Source organism: Mastomys coucha, unplaced genomic scaffold (genome assembly GCF_008632895.1).
Source record: "Mastomys coucha isolate ucsf_1 unplaced genomic scaffold, UCSF_Mcou_1 pScaffold14, whole genome shotgun sequence".
NCBI lineage: Eukaryota > Metazoa > Chordata > Mammalia > Rodentia > Muridae > Mastomys > Mastomys coucha.
Window position 1 is genome coordinate 130022576 of NW_022196896.1, and position 17078 is coordinate 130039653.

At 39.3% G+C, this 17078-nt stretch overlaps 1 protein-coding gene across 7 annotated transcripts in view; it reads right to left on the minus strand.

The window, feature by feature from the left end:
* Tmem232 (transmembrane protein 232) overlaps positions 1-17078 on the minus strand; it is a 278672-nt gene that overhangs the window by 116145 nt on the left and 145449 nt on the right. For 6 of the 7 annotated variants that reach the window (XM_031368600.1, XM_031368597.1, XM_031368596.1 and 3 more), the window contains one exon: positions 11608-11843. In XM_031368600.1, the coding sequence (XP_031224460.1) occupies positions 11608-11843 (236 nt within the window). Of the gene's footprint in view, positions 1-1174; positions 1321-11607; positions 11844-17078 lie in introns of those variants that run through there. The other variant, XM_031368599.1, reaches the window with a different exon arrangement.

Below are 17078 nucleotides of genomic sequence, written 5' to 3' on the forward strand. Positions count from 1 at the left end.
TACCCTCAGAGCTCCCAGGGACTAAACCACCAACCAAAGAGTACACATGGTAGGACTAATGGCTCCAGAAGCATATGTACAGCAGAGGATGGACAAATTGGTCAACAATGGGAGGAGAGGCCCTTGGTCCTGTGAAGGTTCTATGCCCCAGCGTAGGGGAATGCCAGGGCCAAGAAGTGGGAGAGGGTGGGTTGGCAAGCAGGGGGAAGGGGGAGGGAACAGGGTTTTTTTTTCTTTTCTTTTTCTTTCTTTTTTTTTCCAGAGGGGAAACTGGGAGAGGAGATATCATTTCACATGTAAATAAAGAAAATATCTAATAAAAAAAAAGAAGTAGTTTTCCTAATTGTCACCTAGCTCACGTTCTCTCTCCTGCTCTCAGTATCTCTCTCTCTCTTTCTCTCTTCTCTCTCTCTCTCTCTCTCTTTCTCTCTCTCTCTCTCTCTCTCTCTCTCTCTCTCTCTCTCTCTCTCTCTCTCTCTCACACACACACACACACACACACACACACACACACGCACGCACAAATAAACCCATCGCTCCTCACTCAACCATCAAGTACTTCTTGTGTGCTTAAGATGAAACTAGAAGCCCTGAGGGTTTCTCCAGCCTTCTCCTGTGGTGCATGGGCCAACAGCATCATTATTCTGTTGGCTAAGGTGCCCTATCACCTTTCACCACTGGGACTCCCCCATCTCTGTCCTCTGCTGGGTGGTAGCTTCTTCCTGAGACTGCCCCTCAGCATCCCACTGAATGTTTTCATGTGTCTTCACACGCACACACATCCTCTGGAGCACAGCTGTGGTTCCGTGAACTCTCTTTCCTCGCACATATTGTTACAGATACTGGACATACATGTGTAGTTTTACATGTGTGATTATAATCAATATCTATCTTATAAACTTGATTTTTAAGTTCCCATGGAAAGAATATCTGTGATGTCCGGTGAATGACAATTGCAGAAGTGCCTGAAACCCCAGCTATCTGAGTTCACAGTTTTAAGTGAATCCTACTGGGAAAATAGGCTAGAAACACAAATGTGAATCTGTTTGAGAAGCTAGCAGACATCCCTCTGGCTATGGCTTATTCCTCCTTTATTCTGTGGTTCCTTATCTTTCCTTATTGTGTGGAGGTAGCTCACACAATGCCTGCCCATAGTGCTTTGTGAAGGAATCCAGCTTCTCTTGGGAGTTCTGTTTTCTGCTTACCATTCAGATCTGGAGCAAGCGTCTGCTGAGGTAAAGCTAGGTTAGCTTTGCCTTGTTCACCCTGAGAGGTGACAGGGGCTTGATCAGTTCATGCTCCCAGATCAAATATCTGACCCTATCGAGTATTAAAAGAGAAAAAGATTAAGACCTTTAAATTGCTTACTTCATGTTTTCTAAGAGCTCAGAAAGAGGAACAATTGTAAAAACTTGATTAATATCACAGCCAAGCTTTCTCTTCTAACCAAGCAGTTAATAAATGCTTGTAAACTACTGTAAAAACATTTTACAACAAGCTCAATACTTCCCTTTTCTTTGGTAGACCAATGAGGATATGAAAAACAAACTACAAATCAAGTAGATTTCATTTTCTGTTGCATAATTTTGTTGTCCTGTAAGGGTGCCATCTTGTTTCTAGTTAATCTGTACTCACAATATGAATTTTTTTTCTATCTCACTGATATCATATTAATACCTGTGCCATGTTTAAAATTTGGCAACATATAATTCCACTCTTAATGAAGAGTTCACGGGGTGATGGTCGTTTTGAAAGCAAGCATGCATGGTGAAAAGTGGGGACAGAAGCTATGGCATGGTCCCACTGCCACAAAACAAAAGTTCCTGTTGAGATCGAGGCTTGGTTTAAGCAACTGAAACAGGATTAGTAGCTTTAACAAAGTCAGGGAGGTTTCACCTACATGGCAAACTATGGGTAATGCTGAGATGCCTGGTGAGAATACAGGAATGAAGGACAGTTTCATCAGTGGATTTCACCTCACAGCGCTCGCCTCAGTCTCAACCAAATAAAGAAATGAGACTACATCAATCTGCAAAACTACACAGCAAGCCAAACATAGAAAGCCAACCCAACCCATGGAGTAGGAGAAATATATATATATACATATATATACCTTACATAAAGAACTACAAGCAACTGAAGAAAGCTAGAAGCAGTAGAAGTGGTCATCCCCCAGAAAGAACACACCCATTATCTGTCCAGTGCCAAAGGTCAGCCCTGAAACTGTACATACAAGTAACATTATATGAAATTATATTAAGAAAAACATGTATGTACAAATACATGTGCATGCAGTAGCAATTAATGAAAAGGAGGTCATGAATTTAAAGGAGAGTAGGGAGGGGGTTACGACAGGGTTTGGAGGAGAAAGGGGGAGGGATAAATGTTATAATCCAACTATAATTTCAAAAAACAAAAAGAAAGGTTAATATCTAAAATATGTAATTTATACAATTCAATGACAAAACATTTTTTTTATAAACTGAAACTAAAATCCATAGATAACTTGATTATTGGCAAAGACGGTCGGAGGGCATTTTTCTAAGAAGTCGTTCAAATGGCCAACATGTGTACAGCAGTATTTTCAACATCACTAATCAAGTCAATGGTCCAAACCACAATAGCCTATGATTTCACATGGGGGAAGGTGGCTATTAGGACTTAGTCAAAAGATAAGTGTGTGATGGGTAGATAAAAGAGAGCATTGATAGACTGGAGAGGTGGTTCAATAGTTAAGAGCACATACTGCTTTTTCAGATAACCCAAGGTTTCAGCTCTCATGTTGGGTGGCTTCTACTGGCCTCCACAGGCATGTGCACCCATGTGCACACACCCACAGATATGCACACACACATAATTAAAAATAAAATAAAAATTTTAAATAGTGCATTCATATATTAATGTTCCAGATATTTGGGGTGGGAGGATCTTCGAAAAATGAAAATAGAATTGTGACCTGATTCAAGATCCCAATCACTGCATCTAAAAATGGGGAAAAGCAGTATGTGGAAGAATTATTGGTACTACAAATCTCCAAAAGCTTTAACACTTTGCAGGACTGATCTAAAATGATAGTTGGTTTCTTACCACTCAGATATCTCATAAGAGACAAGAACTGCTTTCTTTACTTCTCTCTAGTCAACAACCACAATCAGCAATGTGGACTTTGGATATCTCCACGTTACTTTTCCAAAAGAAATCTGCTCGGCCCCACCACTGTGGTTAATACTGTTAATTTGATAGAATCTGGGATCAACTAAGAGAAGTGCTCCTAAGTGGGCAAGTGAGGACATTTCCAGAAACAATTACCTGAGAGGGGAAGACCTTCTATCTGAGTGTGTGCACCTTTCAATGCATGGCCCAGGTTCTGAGCACAAAGCCATGTTGCTTGTCTGCATTGACTTCTGTGAGTGCATCTGTCTCTCCATCCATGCTGCTGCAGCTACAGCCGCTGTGGCTGCCTCCATCCTCTGACGGCATCAGCCTCCAGCTTCTTCAAGTGGACTTCTTCTTCTGCAGTGGACTGAGACCAAGCAAGTCTTCACGAATCTTCCAGGTTATCAGTGCCAGGCTGAGGTTGTTGAAGAATTCAGGTCCGTGGAGTTAGAGTTTTCAGCTTCACCAGGGTACAGATGCCCACTGAACCTCCCAGCCCTCTCTCACGTAAACCATTTGACTGAGTCTCCTTTTATAATATATAGGTAGTCTGTTGGTCCAGTTCCTATAGAGAATCCTACTAATTACAACTGTAAAGTATATGCACACGAGCATGTATAATGTGGTGAAAACTGGGTATAAATGATTTTTAACTAGATAGAAGCAAAGGGATAATAATACATAAAAACAAAATCATTATAACATTGTATGTTCTCTGAAGGTTCCTAGCAAGTTGTATCTTGAAAAAAAGCAAGCAAAGACATGACATGCTTTTTGCTTACTCGTTATTACAGTCTTGGTTGTGCAATGTTGCTTTGTGAAGAAAATAAGTATTTAAGAAAATCTATTAGTGACTGTACAAGAAAATAAGGAGCTAACGTGTCTGGGTACTTTACCTACATTCTTCTCTTTGGAATAAACCTTACAGAATCATCAAGCTCTTTTAAGGTTAAACTTCTAAGGCTTAGAGAAGTTAGCTAATTTACTAACATCGATTTAAAAAAAGGAAGCTGTCAGAAGAAAGAGTTGATATTATATGTGATCATGAATAGTTTTAAAGTTTTAAGTAATTATTACTTTTAATATTTATATCACTTTACATATATGAGTGTTTTGTCTACATATATGTATGTGCAAGTGTACACATGCCTGGTGGCCACAGAAGTCAGAAGAGGGCATCAGATCCCACGATAACTGGAGTTAGGGTTGGTTGTAAACCACTATGTGAGTGCTGTTATCAAACCCAGGTCTTCTGCAAAAGCTACAACTGAATTATCTCTCCAGCCTCTTAAGTGCTTGTTGTAACAGAATATCATTATAATTATCTTATTATTGTCTTAGTATCTATCTTATTTGTTGCCTGATTCATAAATTAATTTCTGAATGTATGCTCATTAGGTCTTGTCCATTTAACAGAAACTAGAATTATCCAGAAAAAGTGAACCTCAATTGAGGAATTGCCTTTATCAAATTTGCTCTGAGCACATCTATGGGGCATTTTCTTGATTGATTGATTGATTGATTGATTGATAGGGGTGGACCAAGCCCATTATGGGTGTTACTATCCCTAGGCAAGTGGCCCTGGGTTATATAAGCTGAGAAAGCCAGAGGGCAGCATTGGCTTGGGCAGTTTCCTCCTTTGGGTTCCCCGACTACCCTGATAGTGTACCTATAAACCATGTAAACCCTTTCTTCCACAAAGTGGCTTTTGCTTAGAGTTTTATCACAGCAACAGAAAGCAAACTAAAACAGTTATGTATGTATATATAAATAACCATAGTTTATAGGGCATGCTGTACTGTCTAACACTTCATGAACACCCAGTTCTGAGGCTGGCAAATGGCCCGTTGGTAGTGAGAACCCCCTGCTCCTGCCGAGGACTTGGATATAGTTCTCAGCATACATATTAAGTGGTTCACAGCTGACTGTAACTCTAGCTCCAGGGGATCTGGTGCTCTCTTCTGACTTCTTTGGGATCTTGCACACATGTGATGCACACGCATAGAGTCAGAAATATGCACATAATTAATAAATAAAACTTTAGAAAAATATCTGTGCCCATATGAACAGGACCGAACTGTGACCCTCCTCCTCAAAATAGAAAAAGATGGTGAAAAGTCATAATGTAATGCCTGAAATTATGAAAGAAGTATAACAAAACCAGAAAAACACTGCAAGACAAATGGTGTTGGCATTGGTCTTCCAGATTTCACCCCAAAAGCACAGACAACTAGACAGAAATTAGGTGCATTGAATCTCATCAAACTGAGCTTTCCTATAGCAAGAGACACATTCAGGGGACGGGGCAGAGAATATTTTTAGACTATTCACCTGATGAAGGACTAATGTTCAAAACTATGTAAAAGACTAAAAAAAATCTTTTTTTTAACATAGAAGTAAGCAATCTAACTAAAATGTACTGGTGATTGGAATAGACACTCTACAAGAGGAGAGACACATATGCACAACAGATTTCTACACACACAAAGGCATCAGTCATTAAGAAAATGAGCCAGATGTAGATAAGATGACATCTTTCTCCATTAGAATGACCATAGTGATGAAGACGGAGGCTACCCAGTACTGACAAGAGTATGGAGAAAAGTAAACTCGCCCACTGTTGGTAGAAATGTGAACAGGATAGCCACAGAGGACAATGTAGAAGAGCTACAAAACTTACAAACAGATGTGCTGTCAGATCCAACTCCACCACTTCTGGATGTGAATCTGAATATGAGCTCAATGTGCCGATGATCTATCTTCATGCACCTGCTTGTTGTACTATCACATTAGCAAAGACATAGAACCAACTTGGGTCCTCAACGCATGAATAGATGAGGGAAAAGATGTGGTCTCTGGAGAATAGATGATTATTTACCGTGAAGAATGAGCTTCTCAAGGTGGAATGGGGGACACTAAGTTAAACTGACTTTCTTTTATCTGAGTAAAGAATGAAGATGAGTTATGGTGAGGGGAACATGGGGGGGGGGGGGCATTGCATTGTGGGTACGCAAGCACACCCAGAGAGAAGGAACAGCACAGAGGATGGCTACAGTTCACCATCACCAGCTGCATCTCATGAACACTTAAAAGAGAAGCACCCGATAGCTCCAAGCGTGAAGGCATGACATGAGAACGTGTCTTGGTCTGCCTTGGTCTGGCTATCACACTTCGCATGTGCAATTGCTACAAGTCAAAAGTCAAATAAAGTGTGTCTTGTGCCTTGTCCCCTGTATGGATCAGAAACAGGCAGATTTGTTTGCATGATTTGTTTAGATCCTAGAAGTAGAGTGAGGCCCAGAAGATATTAAAACCCCAGTTCAATCCTTGTAACTCTCTTTTTAAACTCGCTATCCATGTGTCAGATTTCCTGCTGGATTTGCAAGAATCATGGTACTTAGAAAAAGCTTGCTGCTTGGCATAAATGCCCTGTTAATGAACTGGAGATGTTCAGACCTTACTGAAGATGTGTGTCCTGACTGACATCATGTTTTCAAAGTCAAAAGGCAGAAACTGAAAAGACGCATAGCCGGGCAGTGGTGGTGCACACCTTTAATCTCAGCACTTAGGAGGCAGAGGCAGGTGGATTTCTGAGTTCCAGGCCAGCCTGGTCTACAGAGTGAGTTCCAGGACAGCCAGGGCTAAACAGAGAAACCCTGTCTCAAAAAATGAAAAAAGAAAAGAAGAGGAAGGAAAAGAAAAGAAAACAAAGGAAAAGAAAGGAACGGAAAGGAAAGGAAAGGAAAGGAAAGGAAAGGAAAGGAAAGGAAAGGAAAGGAAACATGGGGAAGGGTTTTGTTTGCTATGTGTTGAAGACTAGCTCTCTAACAGTTGCTCATGCCTCTAATTCAAACGGGACTCACTGGAAGGAGAAAAGAGAGAGCACAGCGGATCTGGATCAGAACATCTTTATTTAAATCCAGACTCCAGAGCAAGCGGCTGGGAACCCTTAAGCAAATCACATTTTTCTCCAACACAATATTTTTATTGGTTATTTGGGAATTTTATACAATGCACCATGGTCACACTCACTTCCTATTCCTCCTAGGTTTACCCTCCCACCCTTGCATCCCCCTAAATAAACCAACTAGCAGTTCACCAAATCCCACTGTGCTGCCCATACTCACTGGAGCTTGGTCAAATTCCCAGTCAAAGCCCCTTAAAGAAACCCGAGTCCTTCCCCACCCTCCCACCCACCCCACCCCCACCCCCGCCAGACCCATGGACAGTGAGGAGCTGCTCTTCAGCATCTTTATCACAGTTTTTAAGGGCTCCCTTCAATAGCTTCCTGTCTGGATTTTTTCTTTTTTATGGGGAGTGGAGTGGAGGGGAAGAGATCATCCCAGAAGCCTTCAATGTCTCTCGTTCTCAGTTATGAATCTGCAGTTCAAACACCACTGCAAAGGAAGCTTTCCTGCCCATAGCTGCCAGCACCACTACAGACCAGCGCCATCAACACGGTCTCTGACTGGTGACATCTCTAAATATCAGTATCGTTGTTGGAGGAAAGTACACCCAAGGGAATGCTTAACATGGGATTCTCTAGTGGATGGCACTAGTGGTCAGTGGAAAACAGAAAATGTGGACATTAGAAACTCAGACACGGGCCAGGCGGTGGTGGCGCACGCCTTTAACCCCAGTACTTGGGAGGCAGAGGCAGGTGGATTTCTGAGTTCGAGGCCAGCCTGGTCTACAGAGTGAGCTCCAGGACAGCCAGGACTACACAGAGAAACCCTATCTCGGAAAAAAAAAGAAAAAAGAAAGAAAGAAAAGAAAAAAAAGGAAAGAAAGAAAGAAACTCAGACACAAATTTAGAAATGAAAGTTTCTTTGACTTTTGGGGGCTATAAGTTGTCAGCCTTCAGTTACAAGGAGAGGAAATGTAGAACGCTGTGCTTTGAAGTGGAAGGGTAATATACCTTAGCTTCCATCTGCAGTTTTTATGAATCAGCAAAGAGTCATAATGATATTTTTCCATTTAAAAAAGAATGCCAAGGGGCAAACAAACCCTGCGTCCAGAGACATGTTCCACTAACTTAGAAGCACCCCACCCCCAGCCTAACACAGAGAACCAAAGTGAGCAATTTCCTTTTGAAAAATTATAGGAGGAAGGAATTCTATAAATCATTTAAATAAAGATGGGTGCTTATAAATATATAAAAGACAAAAATTTTGAGTAATTTAAAGCCCAAACCACAATTCTGTCTTCAGTTTTTGTGCTAAAAATAAAAGGGTAAACATTCATTAAAAAATTATCCACAGCAGATGACTCTTCAGCATGGAAACTTCCAGGTCTCCCTCACAACTACACTCTCAGCTTCCCACACTGGGATCACAGAGCTCTAGAACACTGAAGTACGTTCTAGAACACTGAAGTACACTGAAGTACATTCCCAGCTTCCCACACTGGGATCGCAGTGCTCTAGAACACTGAAGCACACACTCTAGAACACTGAAGCACACACTCAGCTTCCCACACTAGGATCGCAGCGCTCTAGAACACTGAAGTACATTCTAGAACACTGAAGTACATTCCCACCTTCCCACACTGGGATCACAGTACTCTAGAATACTGAAGTACACACTCAGCTTCCCACACTGGGATCACAGCGCTCTAGAACACTGAAGCAGCAGAGAAACGCATGAGCTCTTTCAGGCAGGCCCTAAAGAAAAGCCCTGCCCTTACCCAGCTCTGTCTGTAACTTGTAATGTGTTGTAATTTAGTTTTACTTTTAACTAAGTGCTAATCACCTTTTGATTTATATTTTGACCCAACTATTACTCAAAAGTGTTTTAATTCCCAAACATTTACAAAACCTCCAATATTTGTACTTTAGCTTCTAGATTCACTAGTGGTTAGATGTTAGTTGAAGAAAAAAAAACTTGATATTTCCTTGTTCTTCTTAGATTTTTTTAAAAGATTAATTGTGACATATTATTAACTCAGAAAAGGTTCTGTGGCAATTGAAAAGAAATCACTGATTTCTACTGTGGTTGGGTGCAGGGGTATTTATGTATCTGTTGGATGTATTTGATCTAGTATTACCCAAACCCAATTTATTCATATTGACCCACTGGATACTTCTGTTTATTAGTGAATGTTGGATATTGAAATATGTTTTATCATTGTGTTTCTGTCTCTTCCTGTCATCTGGTTCATCAATATTTGCTTCATATGTTTAGAAGTTCTAATATTGAATAGTGTGTGCATTTACAATGTCTAGATCTTTCTCGTTGGTTGTCTTTTATAATGCATTTTGTTTTGTGTGACAGTTTACTGCTTAACAGCTATTTTGTTAGAGAAATAGATAGATGATGGATGGATAGATAAATAGATAGATAAACAGATAGTAGATTATAGATAAATATATGGATAGAGATAGATAATAGATGATGGATGATAGATAGATAGATATGATAAACAGATTGTAGATGATAGATGACAGATAGTAGATAGATGGATGGAAGAGATAGATAGATGGTAGATGCATGGATGGTGGGTAGATAGATAGTTGATGATAGATAGATGGTAGATGAATAGATAAGTAGATAGTATATGATAGATAAACAGATAGTAGGTAGATAAATACATAGATACATAGACAGATAGATAGACAGACAGACAGACAGACACCTTTGCTGTTGCTTACTAGCTTGCACAGCAAGTCCTTTTCTATCTCATCAACACTGCCATAACTATACTGAAATAAACAAGCCAAACAGATTTTCACAAATACAATTAAAGAGTGTGAAAAAGTAATCCAAAAGCCAGTGTCACAAGTGAAAGATAAACAAAGGGCAATTCTGAGTAAAGACAGGGAGAAAGAGAGGCCTACACCCAGGATGCTAAGGGAGAAAGAGAGGTCCACACCCAAGATGCTGATCTATTTTCAGAGAGATACCAAAACAACAAACACCTAAGAGAAAGGAAAGAAGGCAAAAGCATAAAAACCAAGAAAGAAAACTAAATCTTTTGTACTTGATTAAATTGTATATCTAGAAAACAAATCTCTTAAGAGAATTTACTAAGCATCTCTGCCAATTAATCTACTCAATGTCACATCCTGGAACACACATAAGGAACAACTGCAAGATGCTAACTACAAAGAAAAGTTTATATTGAAAACAAGACAGAGTACTGAGTGGTGAAACTATCAAGAAAAATATATAAGTTCAAATGTCACTAAAGAAGACAAAAGGCAGCCATTTCCAATTCATGGTCATATGTGCATCCAGCTGCCTCTCTTTGGGAAGGCAAAATAGTATTCTTTAAGTATTTGGTAGACATTTAAAAACTCAGAAATACTTTAGTCAAGTAATAAATATAGATACTTATGAAAAGTCATTTTCAGCAGTGTGAATAGAAGGCATAATAAATCCAAATTCATAGATACATTATCAGCAGTGAGCTACACCCGCTAACTTCCCCACTTTGCTCAGATCAAACCAGAAGCAGAAGATTAATATTGTACAAAAACAAAGGCAACTGACCATCATTTCTAAAATATGGAGAAGAAATGGCACATGTGCTATTTATTGGAAGAATCGGGTGTGTAAAATACCAGTTTGAAGTGCAATCTAACAATTATCAGTCTTTAGTAAATTCCTTGCTCAATGAAGGATTAAGACATCAAAAAATGAATAGTTAAAAGTATTAATACATATGAGTCCTCTGTGGTGTTTGTCAAAATTAATAGCAAAGGTATATAATATGGCATATCCTTTAAATGACCTGGGTTGAAAAATACAATCTTCCTGTCTAGAATGAAGCTTTCCAGGAATATTTAACAATGTAATCATACCCATAAGCACATGTCCACAGTGAGAGTCTTCATTTGTTTTAGTATATCAGAGGAGCAGAAATAGAGGAAATATCTAAGTACATTTGTAATAAACATCTTAAGAAAAGGTATCTTTGAAGATAAGTCAAATATATATTGAAAATTACTCACCTACATCAATCTATCCCAAGTCTACATTTTCCTAAGAAGTAAATTTAGAGTAAACTTATTCTAAAGTAAAATTAGAAGTAAACTTAATGACATTCACAAGTGTTCAAGGCATAAAATATATTATCCTTATACTTGTAATTTACCAAATGATTACTGTTTAAGACTATTGGGTGCATAAATTTAATACACATTAAATATGTAGCTATGTACGTATTTATACAAACAGGTCTACAAATGAAGTCTTAAATGTTTAAACATCAAGTGTACATAGTTCTTTTTTTTTAACTTGTATTCCTACACAAGAATCACCTTAATGTTGATTTGTGTTATGTGCCAACTCTATTCTAAATGTGAAAGAGCATCCCGAGGAGGCTGCTGCTTTCTGAAGAGGGAACTCCTTGGCATAAAACACTTAGGAATCAAAAGGGGGAAACTGAGTTAAGTGAACCACCCCTAATGAGCCGTCACCCGGCAGAGCAATGAAACCCGGCTTCACTTACTTTATGATAAAGTGCAGAACTCTCTTTTTCTCGGGCTGCTGTCTGATGGTGTGTTTTCTTGGCAGATCTGTTTCCACTGGCATCTTTGGAGGGAGGGCCATGACATCGATTGAGGGGAAAAAGAGTCTGGAGAGAGTGTTAGCGGTTCTCCACCCGATGTACTTGGAGAAAAGGCCTTCTCCTGAGTTTGGTGTGGCCTTTGTGCTGAAAGGGTCAGCTGGGTCATTCAATTCAGCCTGTTGGAGCGAAGCAAAGCAAAACAAAACAAAAATGAACAAAAAAACAAGCGGTTGGAATATTGTCAAATGAAAGAAAAATCTAGTTATGTAATAAAAGGTAATGTGTATGTTTTCTTTGACTAACAGTGCCTTCTTTCTATTAAACAAGAGCAATCATGAGCTCAGTGGGTAAAGGCTCTTGCCACAGACACCATTGGCTGAGTTTGATCCACAGGGCGCATGTAGAGGAGGAGAAAATGAATGTCTACAAACTGTCCACTGAGCTCCACAAGCACACCTGTGTGTGAAGCACACACAAACATAAATAAATGTAATTAAAAACTTGGTAAAACTAAACTTTGCGATAACCTTCCCCAACCCCCACCCCCAAAAATAAAGAGCAATACTCAGCAAAAAGAACAATTATATATTAGTTCACAGTTAGGTAATTTTTAATGTCATACAGAAGTTTGATCAACAGTTACAAGCCCTTGAAGTACTGTATACTTCATTACATTCTTTACTCTGCTTATAGCTTAAAACCCCATTAAGTGAACACAGCATTTCTATAAAGTGGATTTTTAAATCAGAGGGAATGTAGAAACAATGACGTTGCATTTAACTACAGTTGAAAATGTTTTAGAATTTGTATTCAATGTTTTTTTTAATTTTACTTTTATGCCACATAAAACATGAAAACTATGTATATTAATCAGATACCATATTATATTTCAAAGCATATAGATTCTAATTAATGGCATATGCCAAAGCCATGACAAGAGTACACAATATCTAAAATGTTTCAGCAAATGCTATACAAAGTGACTGTTCGAAATCTCCAATATATGTTCCATACCACCCACGACTGAGTTCTGAAATATTCAAAGGCTTATTTTCTTTGGTTTGACTTGGCTTTTTGAAGATCCATCTAGAGGGGGAGAGAGTAGATACCTACAAGCTGTCCTCTGAACTCCACAAGCACACCAGTGCATGTGCAGCACACACTAACCATCTCAATTCCACCAATAAAAAGACACAGAATAACACTGGATACAAAAACAAGATCCAAGAGAGCACCCATTACCATCAAGAATAAGCACCATCCCAGAGTAGGGGTGGGAAAAGTTATTCCAAGCCAGTGGCCCCAAGAAGCAGCCAGTGCAACCACTCTAAGATCTGACAAAACAGATTTCAAACAAAAAATAATCTGAGAAGATAGGGAAGCTTACTGTATATTCATCAAAGGGAAAAGTCCATCTAGAGGACACTGCAATTTTAAATATTTACACACCAAGCACAAGGGCACCCAAGTTCATAAAAGAAACCCTACTACAGTTCAAATCACATATTGACCCTCACACACTGATAGTGGGTGACCTCAATACCCCACTCTCACCAATAGACAAGTCATCTAGATGAAAACTAAACAAACGCTGGGGTTGATAACTTCATAAGTCAAATGGACCTTACAGGTATCTACAGAATACTTCACCCAAACACAGCAGGGCATACTTCCTTCTCAGCTACTCATGCAACTCTCTCCAAAATTGACCACATACTCAGACACAAAGCAAGTCTCAACAGATACAAGAAAATTAAGATAAACCTCGTAAACCTTGTATTCTAGCCGACCACCACAGATTTGAAGCTGGGTAATCAAAAAACAAACAAAAAAAACAAAAAACAAAACAAAACAAAACAAAAACCAGAAAGGTGGGTCCAGGAATCCTCCTCAGCTCCTCATTTATCAATTTAGGATACTAAAGATGTGCATCTTGCAGAAGAACCTACAACGTCTCTTTACTTATCTCTAACTACATCCTAAACATTTGTCTTTATAAACACAGACAAGTGTAGTCTTCAACCCTCATCATGGACACTTCTTTTTGCAACAGGTGAGGCCCTCCACAGGAAACCAAAACCTTTTAAAAAAACACGGAGCCGGGCCCCAGCAGACACATCTATAAAGCGCTCCCACACCCAAGGCTCAGGAAAATGGCTGAAGTCGGAGGGGGATGGTTTTAAGAGCCAGAGGATCGGGAAGTATGCTGTGACATTGTGTCTCCTAGTAATAGCAGATGCTATATCCATAAACATGAGCTGAACAGGACACCAGCAATAGACCCGCCAGGGTGGGTAAGTCCTCAACCCTAAACAAAGAACTATAGACAGCTAAGGAATGCTGAGACGAGCAGAAATGGTCTCCCCAGGGAAAGCGCACCGATTGGTCATTCAGTATCAAATGAGCAAGTCTGAAATCGTACATTTGAGTGGCATTATCCAGAGAGCAGGTTGTATTTAGGAACACATATGCATAAAATAACAATTATTAAATAAAGAGGGTCGTGAATTTGAAGGAGAGTGAAAAGAAGTATATAGGAGAGATGGAGGAAGGAAGGGACATGGAGAAATGTTGTAAAATTAAATTAAAATCTCAAAAACAGACAAAAATATTCAATTAAAATTTTTAAAGTAATCTTTCTGTATTATTCTTCCTGGAAATTTCCAGGAAAGAATACAGGCTCTACAGCTTGAAATAACTGAAGTTAGGTTTTGTCTTTCCATATTACCAGGGAATATAACCTTTCTGGGCCTGTTTAGTAGAGTTTTGTCCTGACTAGGGTTACATGAAATCATGTGGAATATTTATCTGGTAGATGGTGCAAAACTTAACAGAACTTAGCTCCTTTCATGGCTACCTAGAACCTGCTCCCACACCCAAACTAGAAATACCTGGCCCAGCCTTTAGCTTCTCAAAGCCAGTTTGGTCCCCAAATGAGACCATGCTTATAATTCTATAGTCATGGTCTATATTCACCTTCCTCCTAACAAGCTACACCTCAGACACTTCAGTGCCACCTGTGCACAAATATAAGTCTTTACTTCTTGTCCATACATTTAGCAAAGTATTAATAACTATCTCTTAAACTCAATTCCTACTTATTCTTACTGTTATCTTGTTTGTGGGGCATGCCTCAGCCTTCACCTTCAGCACTCTTAAGTATTTACATTTTCACTGAATGTCCCTGTTTTTCAGTGATGTCTCTGTAGGCTTTAATGAGTCAGAGTTACATTTACTATTGGATTATTAATAGTTTTGTTTGGGGAAAAATGACAAACTTTTAGTGTCGATGTATCTTGGAATTAAAATCAATCGTAAGAGTAGAATTCCTGAGGATGAGTTCCTACAAACATATCCTTTCCACAGGCAGAAACAGATGTCTGCCCTTTGATTTTGTAGTGGGGATAAAGATGGTGAATCTAGCACTCCTGCAGGGTGATAGGAAGATAATAAATCATCAAAGTAGAAAGTCTCCCGGGGAATCTAGTAGTAATTCAAAGAGGGGTGGGGGGAGCTTTCCAGAGTCCCAAATTTTGAATCAATAATTAAGGAAATGTAGAAAACACAACAAAATCTGAGCTAACTCAGATTACTAGCGATGGAAGATGGCTCTACATTTCCTACGTAATATTAGAGCTGAAATTTTACTTGCTTTGCAAAAACGCTTTTCCAAGTTTGATACTTAATTATTACTTTCCATGGGAATCCCAATCACACAAAGGAACAGGGCGAGTAACTCTTTGTCATTAAAAGTCTGGTCGTGAGGGCATCGTTTTTCATTACCTTGGACCATGATACAAATGCAGAAGAATTGTACCTTTGTAGGAACATTAAAGCTTTAGACGGACTGATGTGCAGGGTTAAAGAAAGGACTGAATGAGAACATTATTTTTCCCACTCACAAGTATGTGGTTTTCTGCAAGTTATTCGCCTCTCTGTAACGCTGAGTTGAAGAGGTAACAACTTGCTCAAGGGATCTTGTAAATGTTAAACGCAGAAGTCGACCGCGTTTTCTGGCTTTCTGACCTCGAATCTCTTCAATGTTACCCTCACCTTTACATTTGCTTTCAGAAAAAAACGTGGTACAGCACAAACAGCAGAGCTTTGGAGTAACGTTCACTAACAGGGCGTGGACCACCTAGCATTCACTTCAGTAGTTACCATTATTCCTTGCATTGGCTGTAGTGGTAGGAGAGCTACGGAGCTTAATGGAAGAGGTGGATGAGACGCCTCATATTTTGTTGTGCCCATGCGCAGTCCAGGCTCTGTGAGCATGCGCACTGCCCTAAACATGGTGCTGTGACTTCAGCACTAGGTTGCTAAGAATCTAAAGAGAACAAATCTCCAAAAACATATCCACCCTTCCACATCCAGTTTTCCCATTTATGCCAAAATACAAGCCTAACATGAAGAAGGAGACAGGCAAGCACTGAGAGGCAAAGGATCGCTGTCCGTCTGCCCAACAGGCAACACTCAGACTACGGAGACATCACCAAGTATTAAAAGTATTTTATGCTTAACCATCTTGCCATTGAATTACAACCACAAGGGGTTTTATCTGATGAGCCAAAGACACCCTGAATAAAGTTACACATTCATTGGAGCTATATGTATTCCTCTCTGATATTCCAGGTCATGGAGCAGATGGCGGAAAGCCTTCAGACATGATGATGTCTGATGTCAGACATGATGCAGGCTTCTCCTGCATGTGTCAACATAAGCTGCTGACTCACCAGCAATGGACATTACCCCTCAATACACGTCTTTCTGGAAGCATTTCAAACAGGACACATTAATTAGCATTTGCCTATTAGGCCACTCTGACAGGATTTTCTTTATATAGGGTTTATAATCACTTTGTTGTACAAAAGGACTCGGCTTTGGGGATCTATTCAGAATTGATTTTCATCTCAAATATTCTTGTTAGATATTTCACCTCTCCTCAAACCTTTGAAAGCATTCAATATCATGAACAGATATAATGAGATTACTGATGGCAGACTCTTATTATGGATATATATATATGTATATATATATATATATACATACATATATATACTGTATGGTAGTCTAGTCCAGTCAGCAATGGATTTATCAGCGTTGAAGATGAATTGAAGTATTAAATTAAAAAATTCTTCATTAAATTTAAAAGTCTACCATACAAAATGCATATCTGATTTTAATGCATGAGAAGATTTCTATTTACCTCTGTAAGCATTCTAGTATACACATTCCCCACATGATGCTTAATACATCATAATAAATGTGTCACATCACTCCCTGGAAGTTACAGTAGCGTCTGACAAGAACAATGGTTGGGGGAGCAAGGAGGTAGGACAGAGAAGAGCAAAGCTGGTGTTATAGACACAGTCACCAGCAGTACCCCAAAGCTGGTGTTATAGACACAGTCA